The 21,005-nt window shown below is 45.6% G+C and overlaps 2 protein-coding genes across 3 annotated transcripts in view; both read left to right on the top strand.

Annotated features, from left to right (window-relative positions):
- GALNT12 (polypeptide N-acetylgalactosaminyltransferase 12) overlaps window positions 1–7,303 on the top strand; it is a 52,288-nt gene extending 44,985 nt beyond the window's left edge. Inside the window, exons 9-10 of the mRNA XM_076330189.1 lie at window positions 1,967–2,122; window positions 5,512–7,303. Of these exons, the coding sequence (XP_076186304.1) occupies window positions 1,967–2,122; window positions 5,512–5,649 (294 nt within the window). The 3' untranslated portion in view covers window positions 5,650–7,303. The remainder of the gene's footprint in view (window positions 1–1,966; window positions 2,123–5,511) is intronic.
- An 8,350-nt stretch (window positions 7,304–15,653) lies between these two features.
- GABBR2 (gamma-aminobutyric acid type B receptor subunit 2) overlaps window positions 15,654–21,005 on the top strand; it is a 510,446-nt gene continuing 505,094 nt past the window's right edge. The window contains exon 1 of one of the 2 annotated variants that reach the window (XM_076330187.1): window positions 15,654–16,461. In XM_076330187.1, coding sequence (XP_076186302.1) covers window positions 16,147–16,461 — 315 coding nt within the window. In that variant the 5' untranslated portion in view covers window positions 15,654–16,146. The remainder of the gene's footprint in view (window positions 16,462–21,005) is intronic. The other variant, XM_076330188.1, reaches the window with a different exon arrangement.

Below are 21,005 nucleotides of genomic sequence, written 5' to 3'. Positions count from 1 at the left end.
AGCTGCTATATCTACTCTTGATGCACCTGGTACAATCAGCAGCTTGCAGGCTTTCACTGATATTGAATACAAATTGCTAAAAAGAGTTATATCTTATAAATCCACTAATGAGCAAGGCTCTAAATGTGGCCTTGTAAAAGTGGCAGCTGTAAAAAAGTGTCCATCTAGACACAAATGAGCAGGAGTGAAGCTTTTTCTTTATTCACGAGTCATAGGCTTAAAATGAGCGCCCTTCCAGCTCACTGTGGTGCCCAAAGTAGCAGGCTTTCCATGGGCCAGTCAGATACTGAACCTGGGAACTAAAGCCTGAAGGCCAGGGAATAGCCCCTGCCTATTGGGGTAAAAAATAGTAATGATAAAAAAAAAAAAAATCGGCCTGTATGATCACATTTGACTTTTGTTGATGATGAGACGTTTCTGGCATAAAGCAAATGTCGTAAAGGCAGCGCAGCCTACATCATAGAAACAGGTCCTAGCAATAGGTTTCAAGGGGAAATCTGAGTCTCCTGGGTGTTATGTCAGCAGGTAGACTTCAAACTTGAAATTGCTTTCTCAAAACACTCACTTCCCTTTGCAGCTTATCACAAATGGATGATGGTGAACGGGTTAGTTCTGGGGGAGGGGGGTGGTGGTGTCACTTGCATCACTGCCCAAAGAAAAGCCATGGAGCTCCACAAGCTGACAATGTTGGTCTGTATACGGCTGCGACAGCCGCCTTGGCAGAGAAATTCCTGATTGTGATAAAAGGAGGGGGAGAGGAGATTTCATGAAACAACTACCATCAGCATAGTCTAGATCAGAGCTTACACCTGGAAATGGATGACTGCAGACTTTATAATCACATGGTCCTGATTCCATTAAAACGCCATTTCCAGTTTTTCTTTCAAGGTTAATTAGCCTTAGTGGTTGCTAAGGATGGTTTTGTGGTAAGTTCAAGTATATGCAAGATTTCTGAATTGGTACAGCCCCCTTCACAAAGCCTTACAGTCTTTTTCTCCAGGGGTGAAACAAGACAAAGGAGGATGCCTTCTCTCCCTCATCCTTTTATTGCTTTCCGCTAATGCAGCTATACTGTTGGTAACAAGCAATTTTCTGATGTGTATAAAACTCTCCTCTACCCTACTGAGTATAATCTAAATCAGATCTAAACACACATCCGTGCACTATAGTCATCTAAATTATTTACAAGCATGCTAAATACAAACAACTCTCAAATTCTGCCACTCTTTAATGAAGTAAAAAATTTGGCAACTGTCCATGATAAATATAAAAATTTTGAGGAAGTCTTCAACCATAATTGCTACAAAAGCCAAGATGTTTTAGAGCATGTTCACACCACCTCTGTAGAATATTGTACAACAAGCAAAGCCAATAAATTGTCTTCAATAAAGTTCTGTTCATGTTTAAAAGCACCTGTAGCTGATTTGCTTCAAGTAATATCTTAAAATGTTATGTAATAAAATGCTCATCACCATGCATCCTGAGTACTTTGTAACTGGAAATGAACCTTGACCAAACTGCATTTGAACTATGCAGTGAGCAACTCCCTAATTAAAAGTAACATTGTTTTGTGACAACCGAATTAAGAAGGCATAATGTCAGGCTATAAACTACTTTCCATCCTATTTTTAAGGGTAATCTAGAATGTGAAAGTAGAATATTACAGTCAAATTTTGTAAGTTCTTTAGTGCTGGAACGTCTGTTTCCAGGGCATTTATTCAGCATTTCATACATTTTAAGTGCTACCAGAGTAAAGCAGTGCTGTGGTGAGATTGATTTTCTGTAAAATAGTAAGCAAACGGCAGCAGTTAAGGCTCCTTGAATATTTTTGGCAGAATTTCTCTCCACAATAGCAACTTTAATATGTGAACTTAATTATAGTATCTTAGTGTATCTTCCGTATAAATACTTTCTTGTGTACATATGAAATGGATATTGTCCTTTGTTTCTTCTCTGGGGTTTGTAGTTTTTCGAGTACACGTCCCGTAATGAAATACGTTACAACACCCGACAGCCAGAAGTCTGTGCAGCAGTTGATTCAGGGACTGACTACTTGACAATGTACCTGTGTCAAGAAAATGTCCACAGTATTCCTGAAAACCAGAAGTTTGTTTTCAGAGAGGTAAGTGTGCCTGCTTGGTTTGGGGTTTGGTTTTTTGGGAGTTGGAGGAGAATTGTTGGGTTTTTTGGGAGAGAGAGTGGGTGGGAGGAGAATTGTTGGCTTTTTTTCTTTGTATCTTTCTGCCCACACATCACGCAGGCCACAACATCAGGGTAAATCTCTGGGAGAAATACGCTATCTTGGCTTTTAATATCTGAACGTGGAACAGGGTAGCAGCAGCACACAGGTAAAGAGTATGCCAGTCATAAAGAATAGGAAGATGAGAGGAAGGAAAGCGCCCTTCTTAATGTCAAAGGGAGTTGGGAAGGTTGGCAGAGCTCTCTCTTCACCCTGTCCACGTCAAGAGCTTTCTGTGTGCTGCTCAGTTCTCTCTCACATCCCACCCCTACTGTCTTCTCCTGAGAACTAAGGTGCCTCCATACCCCTTCCCCAGCCAGTCTCGTGGCTGGCCTACTTTTGCTCTCCTTTCATCGACTTCTTTTATTTCCTGGTATTTATACCACCATGTATCCCTGATACTTCACATACCACCATTGCTTTACACTCTTCTGTGCTTTCAAGCAGCTGCTGCTTCTCTGCAAGCCATCTCTCTTGACCTTTCCCATGAGCACCAGAAGTGCTCCCTGAGCTTTTCTGCAATGTAATGTGCAGTTGTGTAATTTGATGCACCATCATCAGCTGCCTGGCGGAAAAGGACCTGGGGGTGTTGGTCGACAGCTGGCTGAATATGAGCCAGCAGTATGCCCAGGTGGCCAAGAAGGCCAACAGCATCCTGGCCTGTATCAGACATAGTGTGGCCAGCAGGAGTAGGGAAGTGATCATGCTCCTGTACCCAGCACTGGTGAGGCCGCACCTCGAATACTGTGTTCAGTTTTGGGCCCCTCACTACAAGAAGGACATTGAGGTGCTGGAGTGTGTCCAGGGAAGGGCAACGAGGCTGGTGAGGGGTCTGGAGAACAAGTCTTCTGAGGAGCGGCTGAGGGAACTGGGGTTGTTTAGCCTGGAGAAGAGGAGGCTGAGGGGAGACCTCATCGCTCTCTACAACTACCTGAAAGGAGGTTGTAGCGGGGTGGGTGTCGGTGTCTTTTCCCAAGTAACTAGTGATAGGACAAGAGGAAACGGCCTCAAGTTGCACCAGGGGAGGTTTAGATTTGATAGTAGGAAAAATGTCTTTACTGAAAGGGTTGTCAAGCATTGGAACAGGCTGCCCAGGGAAGTGGTTGAGTCACCATCCCTGGAGGTATTTAAAAGCCGTGTAGACGTGGTGCTTAGGGACATGGTTTAGTGCTGAACTTGGCAGTGCTAGGTTAATGGTTGGACTTTATGATCTTAAGAGTCTTTTCCAACCTAAATGATTCTATGATCAAAAAATACCTTCTGCCCTACTCCTACCCCTCCACAGGACACATCTTACTGGCTGTGGGGACGCAGCAAATCTGTACCTCTCTTCTTCAAGCTTAATGCCTACTCCCAGAGGGGAGAAATACTGAGAAGTATGAAGTATATTAATAAACATAACATGTGATCTTAGAAAACCTTGTATTTAGTAGTTTTTAATCTCTGAAGGAGTTCCTGGGTGCCTGAGAGAAAATAAATTCAATGAAAAATGATGGTCTTGGTCGGGTTCTGGAGTGTTATTATTTGGCTAAGGGAAAAGGTCACATAATATATCAAAATGGTATATTTACATAATGTGTCTGCATAATGCATCTAAACTCTACAGGCTCCATGGTTGACAAATTTCATGCCTATATATTACCACCAGTGAGAGGTGGCAGAGTAAATTCTAAAGAAAAATATGAAAACTACTGTCCATTCACTAAATCTAGTCCAGACGGAAGCTCACAGTGATATTACTGAGTAAAACAAAATATTTAAAAGTCTGACTTTATAAATGACGTTTCATTTTTAATGCTGACTTTTAACAAAATTTTTCAAGGTCATATGCGTTAATCCCTAAGATGTCATATATTGAATGTGAACCTCAGTCACCTCAGGAAATAATTGAGAGAACACAGTTTTGGAATACATCTGTTTCTACTGCATTCCTAACCATTAACTTTTAAAATAGCGCCTAAAGTTTCAGATGCTAAATCCTCTTTCTTTCTCATGATCAGTTTGTGTCTGAGATTTGAATGTACTGCTCTGTTCTGATTCCTCTTCTTCTATTGCATTAAATCAAAATCACCAGTCCCCACCTTTCGAGGCGAGTGATGGGTGAGGTGTCAGTACCGCATTTCTCTTGCTTTGTGTGGAGAAGTGTTAGACACTGGAAAAGCTGTCCTTATGGATGTAGCATAATCAAAGATTTGAACATCTTCCTCGGCAGCCTGGCAAGAATTAAGTTCTTACGGTCAGTGAGTCAAAAATGAGTGAGGCAAATATTGATTAGTCCACTCAAAAATTTGAGTTATCACGACGGAAACAGGAAAATCATTCAGCAGCTAAGTCTGTCAGCAAGCCTGTGAGCAAGTGCACACCGCTGGGCATCAGGGGCTGTGGCTCAAGGCGCAATTAGTGCGACATTCCTGACGACGGAAGAGCAGACTTTCAGAGGAGTCAGGCTTACACTCAGAAACAAGGTGTTGGCGTTTTTCTTTTGAGGCCGTCAGAGGCTTTGGAAATGGTTACGTGTGGGAGTGTCACCTGGGAAGGAAGGGTCTTGGAGCAGGGCACTTCTCCACAGTTGGACACGCTGATTTTTTGCAGCTCGCTATCCTAGTTGACAGCGCTCCCGGATTGGAGCGAGTGATGTGAACTGGAGACAAAATGTTCCTGGAGACTCCCGTAATAGGAGGGCCTGAGGCCTCAAAATATGTTCTCTGGGGAATCTGATTGTGGAGGCCTGTCAGACCTTACACCTCTGAGGCAGCTGTGCTGCCCTCCAGCAAAGCAAACTAGCTTCACACATGTGCAGGCAAGGGGCATGCTTAGATTATTTTGCCTTTTCCACTGAAAATATACCCTGTGAAGAAAGGGGAAAATGTTTTGCTAAAAATATATCCAACATCTACACTTAACTAACAACATTTACATTTTACTTGCAAGATGTGCAGTAAGTTGGTGAATTTGGGTAATGCCTGTACTTGGCTTTGGTTTTCTCTGCCCGTATTCTGATGCAGTTACAAAAGGCAATGAAAGTGAATTAAGTTAGCACATCCTTTACAGGCACGAATCACTCTAAAGCAATGTTAATGTAAGTTTAAAAGCAGGGTCTTTTGATAAAGTTTCAGAGATCGTCAAGTTAGGCATTTTGGCTTCACTGCATGGCCCCATGAGAAGGATGCGTGTGATATTTGTTACAAATGTCTTCTGTTACAGGCATATCACTGTGTTTTAAAAGTAACTTTTAAGACCTGAAAAGCAAAAATTATTTCTGTCTTCTGTAGGACGGTACTTTGTTTCATCTACACACCCAGAAGTGCGTACAAGCTAAGTCAAATGCTTACAATGGTAACCCAGCACCGTTATTACGACCGTGTACCAACTCGGACTACCAAAGATGGTTCTTCAAAGAAAGAAGTTGATCCAGATGTCATCTAGGATATAGCTGAATATGAAAATGTTCTCTTTCTAGTTAGCAGTTAATCAGCCTTTTGAAAATCACATAAGTGATATATTTTTGTATGGAAAGAACTGTAATTAGTTTACAAGCCTTGGATTTTGTTTTCTGGAGCATTAAAAGGCACCAAGCATTGAGAGCTACATAAAGTAAGTGCTGTGGTTATAGCATGTCACAGAATCTGCTCCTCTTTTCCCTTTATTTGGCAGCTACATAACTGCTTCTGAAGTGTCTTAGGTTCTTTTCACAAATGACAATATATTTTTTTAATCTACTGTGTGAAAGTAAGGCAGTCAAAATAATTGCACTAATGTTATCTGCCATTAACTTAAAATGTTTATTTTTCTACTAAAACATTCTACAGTTGGGCCTTTTAACAGATAGTGGTTGATAATTCTTCTTGTCTCTTAAGTACCAAGAAGGTGAATGTAGGCCAGATTCTGCCCTAAGTGACTACCACAAAACCCTCACTGAAGACAGTGTGGATTTGCACATGAAGGCAGAGTGGGTCTGCAGGTTTTTGCACAAATAACAATCTAGATGCATACAGATTGCACATGCTTGTCAACACTATACATTAAATGTTGCGACAATTTTAGATGGTCATGGCACTTGACGAGTTTCTAATCATGCTTAAGTCTGATTTTGGAGTAAAATGGGGATTTTATCATCTTTCTCGAAGAAATAAGGCAACAATGTTTAAAGGTGATGCTCTGGGAAAAGCTATTTAGATTCACATGGATATAGCTATGCAGCTGTGTCCCGGACTGCACAACTTACTTTAACATTATGTGGATTTTTAACAGGCATAAAACTTACAAAATCAGACCTAGCAATAATTCTTTTGACAAATAAAATTACAGTTAGAGAAAATGAATCTAAGAAATTAAATCTTTTGTTAAATTGTAAATGTTTAAATGGTTCATATAAAAATGTATAAACAAAAGTGGTTTTGCAACTAATTGATGTGATATGCAGCTGATATTAATACAAAAAGAATTGTCTTTCAGATATAAGTTGCATTTTGTCTGGGAACTCCTTTTCTGATAAGTTGTTCATGTCAGCACATACGGTCCTATTGAAAACATGGGGTATAATCTGCACCGGTACAAGATATTTTCTGCTGTGGTGTGTGGGATCTGCCTTACCCAATCAGACAAGTAGTGTGTATAGCAACGTATTTGGTCATTGACCATCATCATTGCAATGTTGATTAAAAGGGTTTCAGCTCATAAGGAAGAGTTCTTTCTGTATCAGCTGGAGGTATGCTTATGTGTAGAAGCATGAAGATTTCAACTTTTTCCCCCAGAAGTCTTGGCGTCTGTTTCATTTAGTTTTGGATTTCTACCATTATTTGCCTTTGTTTATGTTTCCTATAAAATATGTACAGCCCTTTCTTTGAGACCTCATAAGCTCGTGTCATTTTGGCATATCTATTTATATGATTTGGGGGGCGGGGGGGGCGGTTCTGCCTGTATGAGATGCATATGTAGATTCTTCCAAGGTCTTTCTAAACCTATGTAGATGGAATGTTTTTGTGAGCACCTTTAAATTTTGTCTCTGTGGGCCGGACTGATGAAATTGATTTTAGAATTAATAAAGTATTTTGTGATTCAGTAGAGTGGGAACTGTCTTTACAACTCTGGGATTGTTTTTCTTATGGTCACTGCTTTTCTTTTAATCATTTCGCTGATCTCTTAGGCTCTGATCCCTGCAGCACTTGGGAGAAGACAGCTTTATTTAATGGTGTCTCAAGTTCCCTTTCCTCAACTCAGTAATGCTTCTGTTCACCTGCTAGCAGCAGTGGTGTGCACTTTGTGGAGCCACAAATCAAAACTGGGTGGCTGCATGAGAGAACTGTGAGAGCTTCATCAATACAGCAAGATTTTTCTGTTCATTTTTGCTTTGCCACCTTGACTGTTGATTGAATTACATTAGTAAGTTAATGAGAGTGCAGCTATTACAATTGTAGACAAAAGTCTCATTGACCTCCATGTTCAATGAGGTTTTCTTAGTTTTGGGACTTCAGGATTTCATCACCAGGTGGTGGTATGCAAGTGAAACTTAGTAATTGGAAATTATTTTCCATATGTCTTCCCACTCTGCACTTGCACTTAGAGGGAAGTATTGATGTTTTGGGCTTCTAGTTAACATGCAGCTGAGCTGTTTTCTCATATACCAGCAAACCTGCTAGCCTGGGTTGAATATTTGCTAGGCAAACACACTTATGTTGAGTTCAAAAGCAGACACTAAACGTAGCAATGTCACCAGCTTGCTCCCCCTATGTTGGCCTTTTAGTCCATCTACTTACCATTTTTCTCCTTGATACCCATTTCTTCTCAACTCACTGGAATTGTATTAATGTCTGGCTTCAAGTTTGGAGGCTGAAGGACGCCATTAAGCATCTGAGTTACAATGCACGTCTTCGAGCTTCCTTTTGCGGGAGGTCAGAGCTACCTGCTGAGAAATGGACTGTGGACTTTGGGCTTCTCAGCAGAGAAGGGGCTGGATCCCTCACAGAAATAGAAAAACTGGAGGAATTGAGTCACAAATCAATACTTCATCTGGTTCTGGCCTCCTAGAGCTCTTTCTCAAAGAGAGAGAGAGGAACACTTTCCACATGGTCCAAATCAAGAACCAGTAGGTCCCTCTTTCTTAGTATTCATCTTCCTTTTATACTTAGAGCTGTGTGTTTCTTTTCCCCTTTGCCGCTAACCATGTGAAGCACCCATAAAACCAAAACTTGCAACTCAAGCTTATTGATAACCTTAGATTAAAATAATGGGATACTGGCAACGCAAACTGGGAAATTTCAAGGGTCCTTCTCCATTTTGTACCATCACTCTGTTCAAAACAAGAAAGGACATTTTTTAAATACAGAGAGCTCAACTGAACAAATTGTCCTAAGAAGGTATTGTCCCAGCACACAGTACGCCGTATAAAATTCTAGGATAGAGATGAAGAAATCCGTCTTCCAAATGAATTTTATTCCTTCCTCATTGCCTAGCTGCAAATACTACCGCTGCCACGTTTACTGCCCTTTTTTAGGCATTATACTGGATCAGCGTGATCCTGTGTTCTCCTAGGTTCCTTCCCTTCCCCTTGTCTGATGTTCCTTGGATGTCCCTAGGTATGGGGCATATTTGGCATGGTTGAGGCACAAAAGATTAAGCCAGGAGAAGTATTTCACAAAAGTAAACTGCAAAATGTTTTCCTAATTTTCTATATCCTGTGCTGAATACACCTTGTGAGGGGAATAGTAATATGGAAGGAGTCTTTAATCTTTAATAAATTAACTGATGGTATTATCCCCAAAATGAGAATTTGGGGTTGTAAGTACTGATTGAACTTGCTGATTCTTTGGAATTAAAAAAAATTGTCATTAAAAAGAATGCTTATTTCTTAGTCTTTGTATTCCTTTATTAAAAAAAAAAATTGCAATCCAGATTGCAGTCTGGTGCCTAATTCTTTATCATATTTCTTTGAACTGATCAGGTAACTATTTTGTCATTTTTTTTCTTTTATTCTTCCACCGTTCTCCTTTCATTTAAACATTGTGGGTCTTCAACACGTGCTAGAACTTACTGGATTTTCACTTCAACAGAAGACAGTATATGAACCCTCCTTCTAAGAAATAAGCCACTAAAACCTCTGTATGTGCAGTCTTGACCAAACCATTATGATGCTTGCACAAACACCCTGGAACAACAGTCATCGTTGTATATGCATCGATAACATGAATTGCAAGCGGTATTTCTTGCTAGCTCTGCTGAAACAAAGACTCAAAACTGTGTTCAATTTTTGTTATATTTATAGGAAGTGATAAGATTTACTGGAAGGGGAAATTCATGTTGGTTGGTAACACCAGGACTGATGGGATTGTGCTCCTATTCCCCATGTATGAAAACACGGGCAGTTACACAGTGATACTGCTGGGTTGGTAATTCAAAATCCGGTGTTCTTTTCATTGCATTTGGCTCTCTTAAAGCCTTTAGATTGGGAGATTAATTTGAAGGTGAGCTTTGTTCTGATACCCTGATATAAAGACGTAGCAGACAAGATGTCTAGAGAGACTGTAGGGTTAGGATCATGCAGTTGTGTATATACGCTTACAACTGTGGGGTTTTTTGGCAATGTTTGAGAATGAGAGTGCTGTCTAAGCTCATAATGGAGGCAAAATCTTGACTGTGCTAGCAAGGTAGCTGAGGTAGGTGGGAAAGTCCTTGGGAGGGAGGGAGGAGAGGGATAGCAGAGCTCCCCCCGTTCTGTCGGGGTGCTAGCAGTTTAACTCTAGCAGCCATAGCTGGGTTTGAATTAGAGCATTGCAGTATTCTTTCACTTCCCATTTACAGAGGAAAACAATTACCTATGTATATGCAGTACTAAAATTACTATGCCTAGATCAACAGTTTTCAATCTTTTTTCAATCCATTACTCACTGACATTTATATGAATAGACAAAGCCTGTTTAGACCAGTCCTAGTCAGCACTGACAGGAATGATGTGGCTGTAGATGACATACTTTTAGAGGCTTCTAGGATTTCCAAAGGCGGTTGGAGACAAAAACAGGGCAGGACGTTCTCAGTGACTTCTCCTAACTCCAAAAGCAGTAAGAAAGAAGATGGAAGATGCAGAAAGTGAGTCACTGGCCTGATGGGTAGCGTGATATGTGTCCTGTAGCATCAGACCATCTCCCAGAGTGGGAGAGGACTTGCAGCAGGTGCAATTTCTTTCTTGGTGGTAAGGGACAAATCAGTTTTCTGGGTTTCTTGAACTTATCCATGCTCTGAAGGTATTTAACTTGCAGCTGAAGAAAAAGTGGTCAAGGGAGTCACACCAGTACAGCTATTTAGACCTGAAATTCATTAATTAGGTACTCTGTGATGAGCGAATATAAAGAATATATAAACAACAAAAAAGTTAACTGTGCATACACTGTGAGAAGACTGAGTAATAACTGAGAGAAATTGGAAATGATCATTAGCAGGAAGATGTTTGACATAACTTTTTGCTGAAATATAGTTGAAGGATTCACATGATTGAAATGCTGAAGTGACTGGGTAACATGCCGGGAAGAAAGTGACATTTGATTTTCGAGCAAAGAGAACAGGATTTACAATTCTTGTGAACTGATATTTTAGCCAACAAGGAATAAACAGATACTGTCTGGTGTACACCAAATAAGAATATAAAGCCTTTTTGCATAACAGATAAAGGATGTGTGCTACTTTAGAGGATTTCATCCTAGGGGATGCACTTTACTGATTTCATGGTAGCAAAACATTCTGGGGATTTCTAAGGAAAAAAAAAAAGGCGGCTGGGCAGCAAGCTGTGTCTGACACAATCTTTAACAAGCAGTTTGGTGCAATTCTCCTTTAGGCCTCCTTTTATTTAAAATGAGCTGTTACCTGGGCATCTGTTACGCATAGACAAAGGATAGTATCTATGAAAGAAGAAATTTCTCAGTGCTGAGAATTGGAAAGAAGCAGCGCTTACAAAATATAACTATATGTATACATCATGTTGAAAACTTACATGTGTACAACGTGAATAGGATTGCAAATGAAATATTTAAAAATGTCAGAAAGTTCTTTGTTAAATCTAAATTTAGCCTCAGTGCATCTATTACACTATTATTTTTCATTACATGATTTTCTTGCGTTATGTTCCCAGTTTTTTTTTTACAAAAGATGTGGAAACTGTCTTTTTCATGCCTCCCTGAGTATACAGGAAGGATTTTGAGAGGCTTACTTTGTCTAATCCTCATTGTTCAATATATGGCCTTATTTACTTCCCCATAGTAAATCCCTAGCCTGAAAAATAAAGGTTATTTTCTTAGCTTTTTTTACGGAACTTGAATGTTACAGTGTCTTAGTGCTTCCCAAATATTTATTACTCTGTCTTCACAGTATGACCATGAAGGAAGAGCACCCCTGTTTTACTGATAGGGAATGCAGTGACAAAAAGATTAAGGTCAGAAGTACCACATTATTAAATACTCTAATTTGAAGTGTAGCTTTGCTTGGTTTAAATGGTATCTAGCAATGCTCCAGACTTCCGCAGTTCAGACACGGGAGCTGGGATTCATTTGACCAGAGGTGGTCACCTTCAAACCAGAAATGCGCATACAGGTGAACTGTCACCCCAGGGTTCGCATTACGCACAGAATGATGCACAGAACGATGTATAGAAAGGTTCTCCTGCATTTTGGTGCCCCAAAAATGAGGAAGAAATCATCAGAGACTACCTCTGAAAAGTCTGCCTTAGCTTTCTGGGCAAATCAGGGTAAATTTTGGTTTCCTGGGCCTGCTTTTGGAACTGTTTTTGTACTCCATGGTAAGTGTTAGCTCCATGACATAGCACTTCCTAGGTGTGTTTCTTTGACCTACCTCCCCAGCATCTGACTTCCCAGTGCACTGCGCGGGCACCACCGGCGGCTGGGCTCTGCCTCCCGTGCAAGGGCAGGCCTCGAGCTTTACGCTGAACGGAACTCTGTAATAACTCTTTCCGACCCGTCTTTGGAAAGAAGCAAGGAGATGCATTTGATTCTCAAAATAACAAAGGGACGTTTGCTGCTGCATCAGTAACAAAGACGGATGTCAAGCAGTTGCTAATAATATTCGAGGTATTAATTCTGTTTTACCACATAACTTGGACTCAAGCTTTCTTTCAGAAAGACTGAGTTCTCAACAATTGGGAAATTGCTTTAAAAAAAAAAAAAAGCTTAGAAGGCTGATGACATTCCAGAGACAGTGTGAGTGTGTTTGTTAATTGTGCAGGTTTTGGCTGGGATAGAGTTAATTTTTTTCATAGTAGCTCGTATGGGGCTGTGTTTTGGGTTTGTGCTGGAAACAGTGTTGATTGATAACACAGGGATGTTTTCGTTACTGCTGAGCAGTGCTTGCACACAGTCAAAGCCTTTTCTGCTTCTCACCCCACCCCACCAGCGAGTAGGCTGGGGGGGGCACAAGAAGTTGGGAGGGGACACAGCTGGGACAGCTGACCCCAGCTGACCAAAGGGATATTCCACACCATATGACGTCATGCTCAGCATATAAAGCTGGGGGAAGAAGAAGGAAGGGGGGGACATTCGGAGTGATGGCGTTTGTCTTCCCAAGTAACCGTTAGGCATGATGGAGCCCTGCTTTCCTGGAGATGGCTGAACACCTGCCTGCCCATGGGAAGGAGTGAATGAATTCCTTGCTTCGCTTTGCTTGTGTGCGCGGCTTTTGCTTTACCTGTTAACCTGTCTTTATCTCAACCCACGAGTTTTCTCACTTTCACCCTTCCGATTCTCTCCCCCATCCCACCGGGGGGCAGGAGTGAGCGAGCGGCTGTGTGGTGCTTAGTTGCCAGCTGGGGTTAAACCATGACATTAATATACTGCCAATATTGTAAAATGATAACCAAAGTGATCCAAGTAGCTGTAGTCCTGGTAGCCAAGTACTGGAGAAAATCACAGAATGATACAGGATACAAGCAGTGAAGAATGATTTTCTGTGAAACAGATTTTGACAAACAGACTTGGTATCTATTGCAGATCAAGTTGAGAATGGTGAAACATCATTTAGCATATGAAATTCTGATTAAAAATAGCATTATACAAAATCAGTATGGCACCTATTCCTGTTGGCATCCTAGGCAGATCTGTTCTTGGTGTCGTGATAATTTTCTGGAGGAAAATAAGGTACTGATAAGCTTGCAGGTGACAAAGAAACTGCTGGACAGGTTACTTGTACAAATAAAGCACATAGTTCAATTTATCCTGATGCAAGATCAGGTGCACAGGAGCAAAGAAGTAGGTTGTGCTTTTAGGCAGTATGGATTCAAAACACGGTGTAGATTTTTCCATACAGCGGCAGCCCCACGAGGACCACAAGCTGGCTGGTTTGCCTACAGGGATTAGCTCTCCTGACCTGCCCGGCCCTCGGAAGCGGCTGGTGCCGAGGGAGGTGCTGAGACTGCTGCTGGTGGCCCAGGGCTGACAGGTCAGAAGGGCCAATCCACACATAAAGTGGAAAAAGGAGAGGTCTCTTGGGAATGCCTCCAAGAACGATTCCTGAGGGGAGGGAAAGTCGGTCTAATTCTTTTACAAAAGCAATTTAGCCCATGCGCGTGGGAGAAGATCACTGACGCTACGTCCCCTTGGGCTGATAAAGGCGTGATGAGAACCAGCGGTTGGAAGCTGGAATAAGGCAAATTGTTACTGAATGTGAGATACACCTCTTGGCAAACTAATTAATGATTGAAATGATTTATTAAGAGAGGTGGTGGGTTCTTCGTTACTGACGTCTTTAAGTCAACACTGCTGGACGTCGTTCCCAGGGAAAGGCTGTAAAGCAGTGAGTGTTGTGAGATTATTGGTTGAGGCCTTTTAGCCCAAGGTCAGATCATGATGGTCTTAGAATTTGTTAACCCACGAAGATTCCTTCCAATTTATTGCACAGATGCCACCGTCGCCTATGTGGTATAAATTAGATGTATTAGGTTGATTTTCAAGGGTTTCCTGTGAGCGACTTCAGGAAAATTATGAGTATGTATAAAGACTGAGGTGCCTAAGGCAGGGTTAAGCAAAGCTTTGCATTTTGCCAGTAACGCCTCCCGCGTAGGATCAGCCTGCCTTGAAACACAGGGTGACCTGCGTCGCCTCCTGGGTCTTCTCAGTAGGCTGCGAACCAGCGCACCGCCGCTCAGGGACTTCGCGAGCCGCAGCCGGGGGTGGGCAGCGCGAACGCGCTCCCCCGGGGCGGGGGGGCGCTGGGAGCAAGGCAGAAGGCCCGGGCGAACGTGCGGGGTGTGCCCCGCATCCGTTGATGGGGGGAGGTGCCCAGCCGGGAGAACAAGCCGCGGAAAGGGCTCACCCGCCCCAGGCTACTCGCGGAGCCGCGGCAGCCCTCGGGGGAACTCAAGCGTCCTGCTGCAGCCTTAGTTTCTTGCAGCCACGAGCGGGGCCAGGCCCCAGAACGCCGCCGGGTCTGCGGGGAACAGAGGACGGTTTAAAAAATCCCGGCTTCTGCTCTTGCCAAGCGGCCGAGCGCCGCGTGCCGCAGGGTCGCCACGGCCCGGGCTGCGCGTGTGCCTGCGCGTGTCTGCGCGCGGGGCTGGCGGAGGCGCCAAGCCGGAGTGGGAGCGTGTTTGCGTGCCGCGTGTGCGCGGGGGAGGGAGGGCTGTGGCGGGGAGCGCGCGCGGAGCCCGCCTGCGTGCCTGCACAGGGCAGCGCGTGTGTGAGCGGGTCCGCCTGCGCGCCAGTGTGTGTGTGCGGGGGGGTGTGTGTGTGTCCGTGGGAGGGTGTGAGAGGGTGTGAGAGGGGAGAGGGTGTGAGAGGGTGAGAGGGTGTGAGAGGAGAGAGGGCGTGAGAGGGTGAGAGAGGGTGTGAGAGAGGGTGTGAGAGGAGAGAGGGTGTGAGAGGGTGTGAGAGGGCGTGCGCGCGCGTGCCGGGTCGCGCGTGGGGCGGCTGCGCTTCCGCGCGGGGAAAGCGCGGGCCGGGGCGTGCGGCACCCGCCGCCCGGAGGCAGCCGCGGCACTTGCCGGCCTCCCCGTGCCTGCGGGCGGGCAGCGGCCGCAGAAACACCTCCCCGCGTCCCCGCGTCCACCTGCGCTCGCGTTGAGACCGCCACCTGGAGAAGGTGCCCGACCCACGGGCACTGAATGCTGATGCCGTGAGGGAAGCTCGGCTCGGCCCGGCCCGGCCCCGCCGCCGCACGCTTTGCTCTGCCCCCGGCCCCGGGCCGCGCATCCTGCTCGGCGGCTCTGCCCGGCCCGAAGGACGGGCGCAGGCGGCACCTCCCGCCCGCGGCGGGGGCTGTCCGGCCCGCGGGGCGCCCGCGCCCGCTCCCCCTGCGCTGCCCCGGCTGCCGGGGAATGCGGCACTAGCACCCCCGCCCCGGCTCGGCACCGCTCCCCTCCTCCGCCTCCCCGGCTCTAGGGGGGGCTTTTTCCTCTTCGGCGTCTTCTGCCGGAGCATCCTTTATTTTTCTTTTGGAGGAGGAGGAGGGGGGAAGGAGGGAGGTGTTCAATGAGGGCTGCTCGGGCCCCCCCTCCGCGCCTGAGAGGTGCTGTCCCTCCCTGAGCGGAGACGAGGGAGAGCGGCCGGGGAGGCAGAGGCAGGTCCCGCTCCCTTGCTCTGCCGCCGGGGAGAGAGGAGGAGGGCGGTGGGGAGTGAGTGCGTGTGTGCCTGGTGGTGGGGGTTATTTATTTATTTATTGCTCCCGGTGGTTGCAGCTGGCAGACCTGGGAAGGAGTAGGCGCCATTGCCAGAAGGATTATTGCCAGGGGAGGGGGGGAAGAGAGAGGAGACCCCGAGGCTCCCGGGGAAGCAGAGAGAGGCGGCTCTTTCCCTCCCGCCTTGGCTTCTGCCGCCGGGGGATGCGCCCGCACTGAGAGGGGCTCGGCTCCCTTCCGCCGCTCTGTCCGCCCCCCCTCCAGTCCTCCTTCTCCTCCTCCTCCCCCCCCATCCAGCAGCATGCATCCCTCGCCGCGGAGACCGGCCGCTGCCACCTCCAACCCTGCCATGCTGCTGCTGCTCCTGTGCCTGGGCTGGGCGCCGCCGGGCTGGGGCTGGCCGCGGGGCAGCTCCCGGGGGGCGGCCGGGCTGCCCCCCAACGCCACCACGCCGATCTCCATCATGGGCTTGATGCCGCTCAGCCAGTCCGAGGAGGACCAGAAGAGCAAGATCGGCCGGGGGGTGCTGCCCGCCGTGCAGCTGGCCATGGATCAGATCCGCAACGAGTCCCTCCTCAACCCCTATTTCCTGGACCTGCGGCTCTACGACACGGAGGTAGGGACCGCCGCGGGCCCCGCGCCGCCGGGCGCAGGGGGAGGCGCCGCCGCCCAGTCCCGGGGCGCTGCGGGTGCCGGGGCGCAAGGGCAGCGCGGACGCCCGGGCCGGGGCTGCGGCTGCCGGCGGGGCCGTGCGGGCAGGGCGGGCTCGGAGGCGCCGCGCACCCGCAAGCCGCCGGCAGATGTGGAGGGACCGGCGGCGGAGGGAGAGGAAGCGGAGCTGGCGGGCCGTATCCTGCGCTCGCCGTGCATATCCGGAGCGGCTCCCCCGGCAGCCGGGGCTCGCCCCGCCGCCCCGGGGGCGCTCCTGGCCGGCGCGGCGGGGGCCGCTTGCAGCGCGGTAGTGGGCCCGGGCGGGTGCCCGGGCGGCGGGGGTGTCTGGCGGTGGCTGGGATTCGCTGCCCTTGGCACGCACGTACACCGGTGGGAGGAAGGATGCTTCTCGCTGGCGCTCCCTCGCCCAGCAAAGCTGCGGCCGCATCCCTCTCCCAGCCGCTACTCGTTCAGCAACAGATGCACGCCGGCCGCTTTACTCCCCCTCTCCGCCAACGGGCACACGCTGCCATCCCGATTTATCCCGTGCAGCGCCGGGACGCGAAGGGCAGCGGCCGCAGCCGTAGCTTGAGGAGGAGGCGGGGAGGCTCTCGCAGGGTTTCGCCGGGTCTCCCTCCCTCTCCTCCGGCTGGCGCGGCGGGTGGCAGCGCGGGCGGCGGAGGGGAGCGGAGGCGCTCCTCGGAAAGAGTTAAATTTGCAGTCCCTCTCCCCGCGGAGCGCCCGGCAGCGCGGCGGGATGCCTGCGAGGTGCCCCGCTCCGGACCGCTGCCCGGGGCCGGCGGGCGGGCTGGGCTGGGAGAGGAGCCCTGCACGGTGCTGTGCTGGGAAACATCTTTCCTTTACCTGGGGGAGAGAGAGGCGGGGAGCGAGGCAGGGGCTTTGTCAAGTTGGTTCCCACCACCAACCGCCCGCAACTGCATTTGGTTTTGGTCACAACTTCAATAACCCTGTGTGCTGGCGGAGGGTGCGCGCTGGCTCAATAGCGAGGCTTTCCTGAAGATGGCAGTCGTTTCTTGTGTAATGCCAGCGTCGGGCGCTCATTTCCAAGACGACCCCCGCTAAAGCAAGCGACTACTGAAAATCTTCCTGGCTGTAATTTAAGGAAGCCCCTGTCTTCCCCCTTTCGATTCTCACGATGCGGAGGGAGCAAGCTGAGGGCAGGAATGACAGGCCGTACTGCTTCGTGACAGTCTCTCCGTCCCCAAAGTTACTACGGAAGCCTCTCCTTCTAGGGTGGCTGCTTTTTATTGACATACGTTTGTCATAGGATTTCTTCAGATATCTCTGAGCAGAAATGCGTGGAGGGCAATATTGCTGAAGATGTAATTTGGGAGAAAGCATGCTGCCATCGTGTTGTGTTGTGTGAACGAGACTGAGATATTGAAAGGGAATACAGGCAAGATCAGCCTAGAGTAGCTGTCTGTTTCCTTAAAAAATGAATCTCAGGGAACTCTGCAATCATAATGAAAAGAATTATGGGGGATTTTCTGAATGGCATTACCTGTTTCATAAAGTGAGGTACGTGTTAGAAAAAAATCACAGTTCTCCTAATCCTGTTTCCATTACATTATTCTATTTAAATCCTTCCCTTGGATGGAATTGTTACAAAAATAACACATGCATAGGAAGTAGAGAAGCCTAGGCAAGATCTTCCTTCTTCATACAGTAACATCATAATCAATAAGGTGCTGCACTCCATTGCAGTCAAAATATTTTGAAGTTCTTAATACAGATTTTGGGTTCTGAACTAGGTAAAATATTCAGGAAAAAAATGCCCTATTTGTTCTGGAATGGCTATCAGTTTCTTAAAAATTGCATTTTTACTGTTTTGTACTCTAGGGACATCAAGAATCAGGGTCATGTTGCCAGCTTGCTGTGTAGCTTTGAATGCTTTTAAGCAATTAATAAATGGATGGTTATGGAATGCTAAGTCAGGCGAATGTATATATTTGGAGTACGGTTGGATCATTATTGCATGCTTAATAGTGACAAGTAAATAACTTAGCTTTCATGAAGAGCACTAGATTGACTGCACCAAAAGGGAGTGGACTAATGGCTGAAGAGCCATTAAATACATAATGGCAGTGCAAACTTTTTCACTCGGTTCAGACATTACCTTATTCCTTCAGTGCACTTACGGTAAGCAGAAGGGTAGATGGCTCATCATGCCTACTCAGTCCTCAGCCTATTTTCTGAGGTCGCCAATAAATAGGTATGCCTGAAGGGCCGGGATCCTTATCATTGCATAATCACAGACCAGGCAGTAATTCTCCCTCTTAGGGCTTCGTGGGTGGTGCTTGTGACATTGTTGGCTCTTGAAAAGAGAATGTGGAGCCTTGAACACATGGGATTTTTTAATAGCTTGAGAAATAATCGTAGTATATTTATAATGCTTAGGAAACGTATGGCAGTGATTCAGAAATGCATATATCCTCCCTCACGTTTTTCCAAAATCTCCCATAGTTGCAATCTGATGTTTGTATTGGAATTTTGCATAATATTTTAACAAAAAGTTCATGAAAAATAATAATGAAAATAAACAAATTGGATTTTTTTTTTTTATTATGCGTTCAGGTAGTTTTCTGTCAGGCTTGAACTGAATATTTTAGTTTGCTCGGTATTTCTGATTTGTGGAATGAAGCATTATAATGCCTTTACTTCCTGATCAACATTTGAAGAATTGCAGTGTGCCTTCCAAGTTAGGCTGTTGTTTGTCAGCGCTAGCTTGAACTCGCTAGCCTTTGAGCACATGAACAGCAGCCCTAGTGTTTTTCAAAGCATTTAAACTGAATTAAGCACTTAAGTACAATCCTTAGTCCATGTCTCAAACAGCTGTGATTGTGTGAATTACATGTTTGTTACAAAATATGACCACAGGTTACAGCAAGTCCATAAAAATGCAGAGGCTTGTGTCTTGAGTATTTCTGATGGTTAAATGTCTTTGGAGTGCAATCCTGATCCAGTTTGGTGACCTCTGTTTTGCTACCCCATGGGCATATCTTTATCTATTTGGACATTCCTACATAGGCTCAGTCAATAAAACAAAGCTCAGGTGTAGGCACTTGCAGAACTCTGGTCTAAGTTAGTGACTTTAATTTGTGCTGTTCATTTCAATGAGAATGGGAGCAAACTCTAGATGAGACTCTTAGGCAAAATTTTGTAATTATGTTATTTTAGAAACTAGAGAATTTATAAAGTGATCATCTGTAAAGAGTCTCATCCAAAACCCATTGAAATTAATGGCAGTAATTCACTGATTCCAACGGCCCTTGGACCAGGTCCTAGAAGTTAAGGGTGCTTGATAGTTTATGGCTTTGGATCAATAACCACGATATAATATTTCTTCTTTTTCCCATCCCTGTGATTGTAACTTTAGTTGGTCGAAAATGCAAAGAAATGTTTTGCAAAATAATGAAATAAAAACCTCTACACACACCAGATGTAGTTCACAACTTCATGTAAATCAGGAAAGATGATTTCTGCTTAAGCACCCTGACATACATCTGTTACAGGAAAAAAAGCAGAAAAACCCTAAAATAAAGGCATTAAACATTCTAGTAGACAATATTATCAATTTCAACAGTATTTAATTTGCATCAGGCAAAAACTGACCATGCAGATACTAGAGGAAGAGGCATAGTGGAAGAAGACAAGGGCGTTAATGGAAGTTGGATATCTGCCCTTCTGCATCTGGACATCTTTTCTCGAATATGGCATATATTTTCTGATTTCTTGTAGGAGCACTGCTGCAAGTGGTGCACAGACAGGCTGAATGTGTTTTGAATCTAAACACGTATAGTCAAGAAAGCTGCGTATGCAAGTTAGAATTCTGTCACTCGTTTCTGAAAATCAAAGTGAGCCTTGACAAGCTGAAAAAAATAACTTCCAGAAGTAAGTGGGGTATATTATCACAAACAGGGAAGAATATTCATACTATGGGGGTGAGATTATTTCATTTTCTCTAACTACTACAAATAATTTGTGGTAATCCTGATATAATCTCATCTTTGTGTAATAATACACTCTAATACCTTTAAATAGCAGGTTGGCATTGAAGGGTGAGCTCTGGAAAATGCACAGGACTCCACAAATTCTGAAGGAAAATGTGAACTTAATGACATTTAATACATATTTGCCTACTCCTATTCTGTAATTAAGTAGAAAGTGCCTTGCCTAATTTATCTGACAGGAAGTTACAGTCTAGGTATATTATAAATAGACCTCTTTATTTTCTTCTTTTACTAAAAAATTATCTGTATTTTCAGTAACACCCTCCTCCCTCAAAGTTTAAGAAAGTTGTACAGGCCGTGCACCAGTCTGGGTCATTCCTACCAGCTGTTCTAAGTTAAAAAAGACCCTCAGCCGCCAAATAAAGATACCTTTTCCAGAAAGTCCAGTCATGAATGATGTTGACAAAGTCGACTCAGGTCTTGTTCCTGCAAGCTGAAGTAAGAGTCACATTTGCTCTTACCAAGGATGGGGAATATA

The sequence above is a fragment of the Aptenodytes patagonicus genome, chromosome 2 (assembly GCF_965638725.1).
Source record: "Aptenodytes patagonicus chromosome 2, bAptPat1.pri.cur, whole genome shotgun sequence".
Classification (NCBI taxonomy): Eukaryota; Metazoa; Chordata; class Aves; order Sphenisciformes; family Spheniscidae; genus Aptenodytes; species Aptenodytes patagonicus.
The sequence above is the reverse complement of the archived record's forward strand: the minus strand, read 5'-3'. Positions and strand labels throughout refer to the sequence as shown.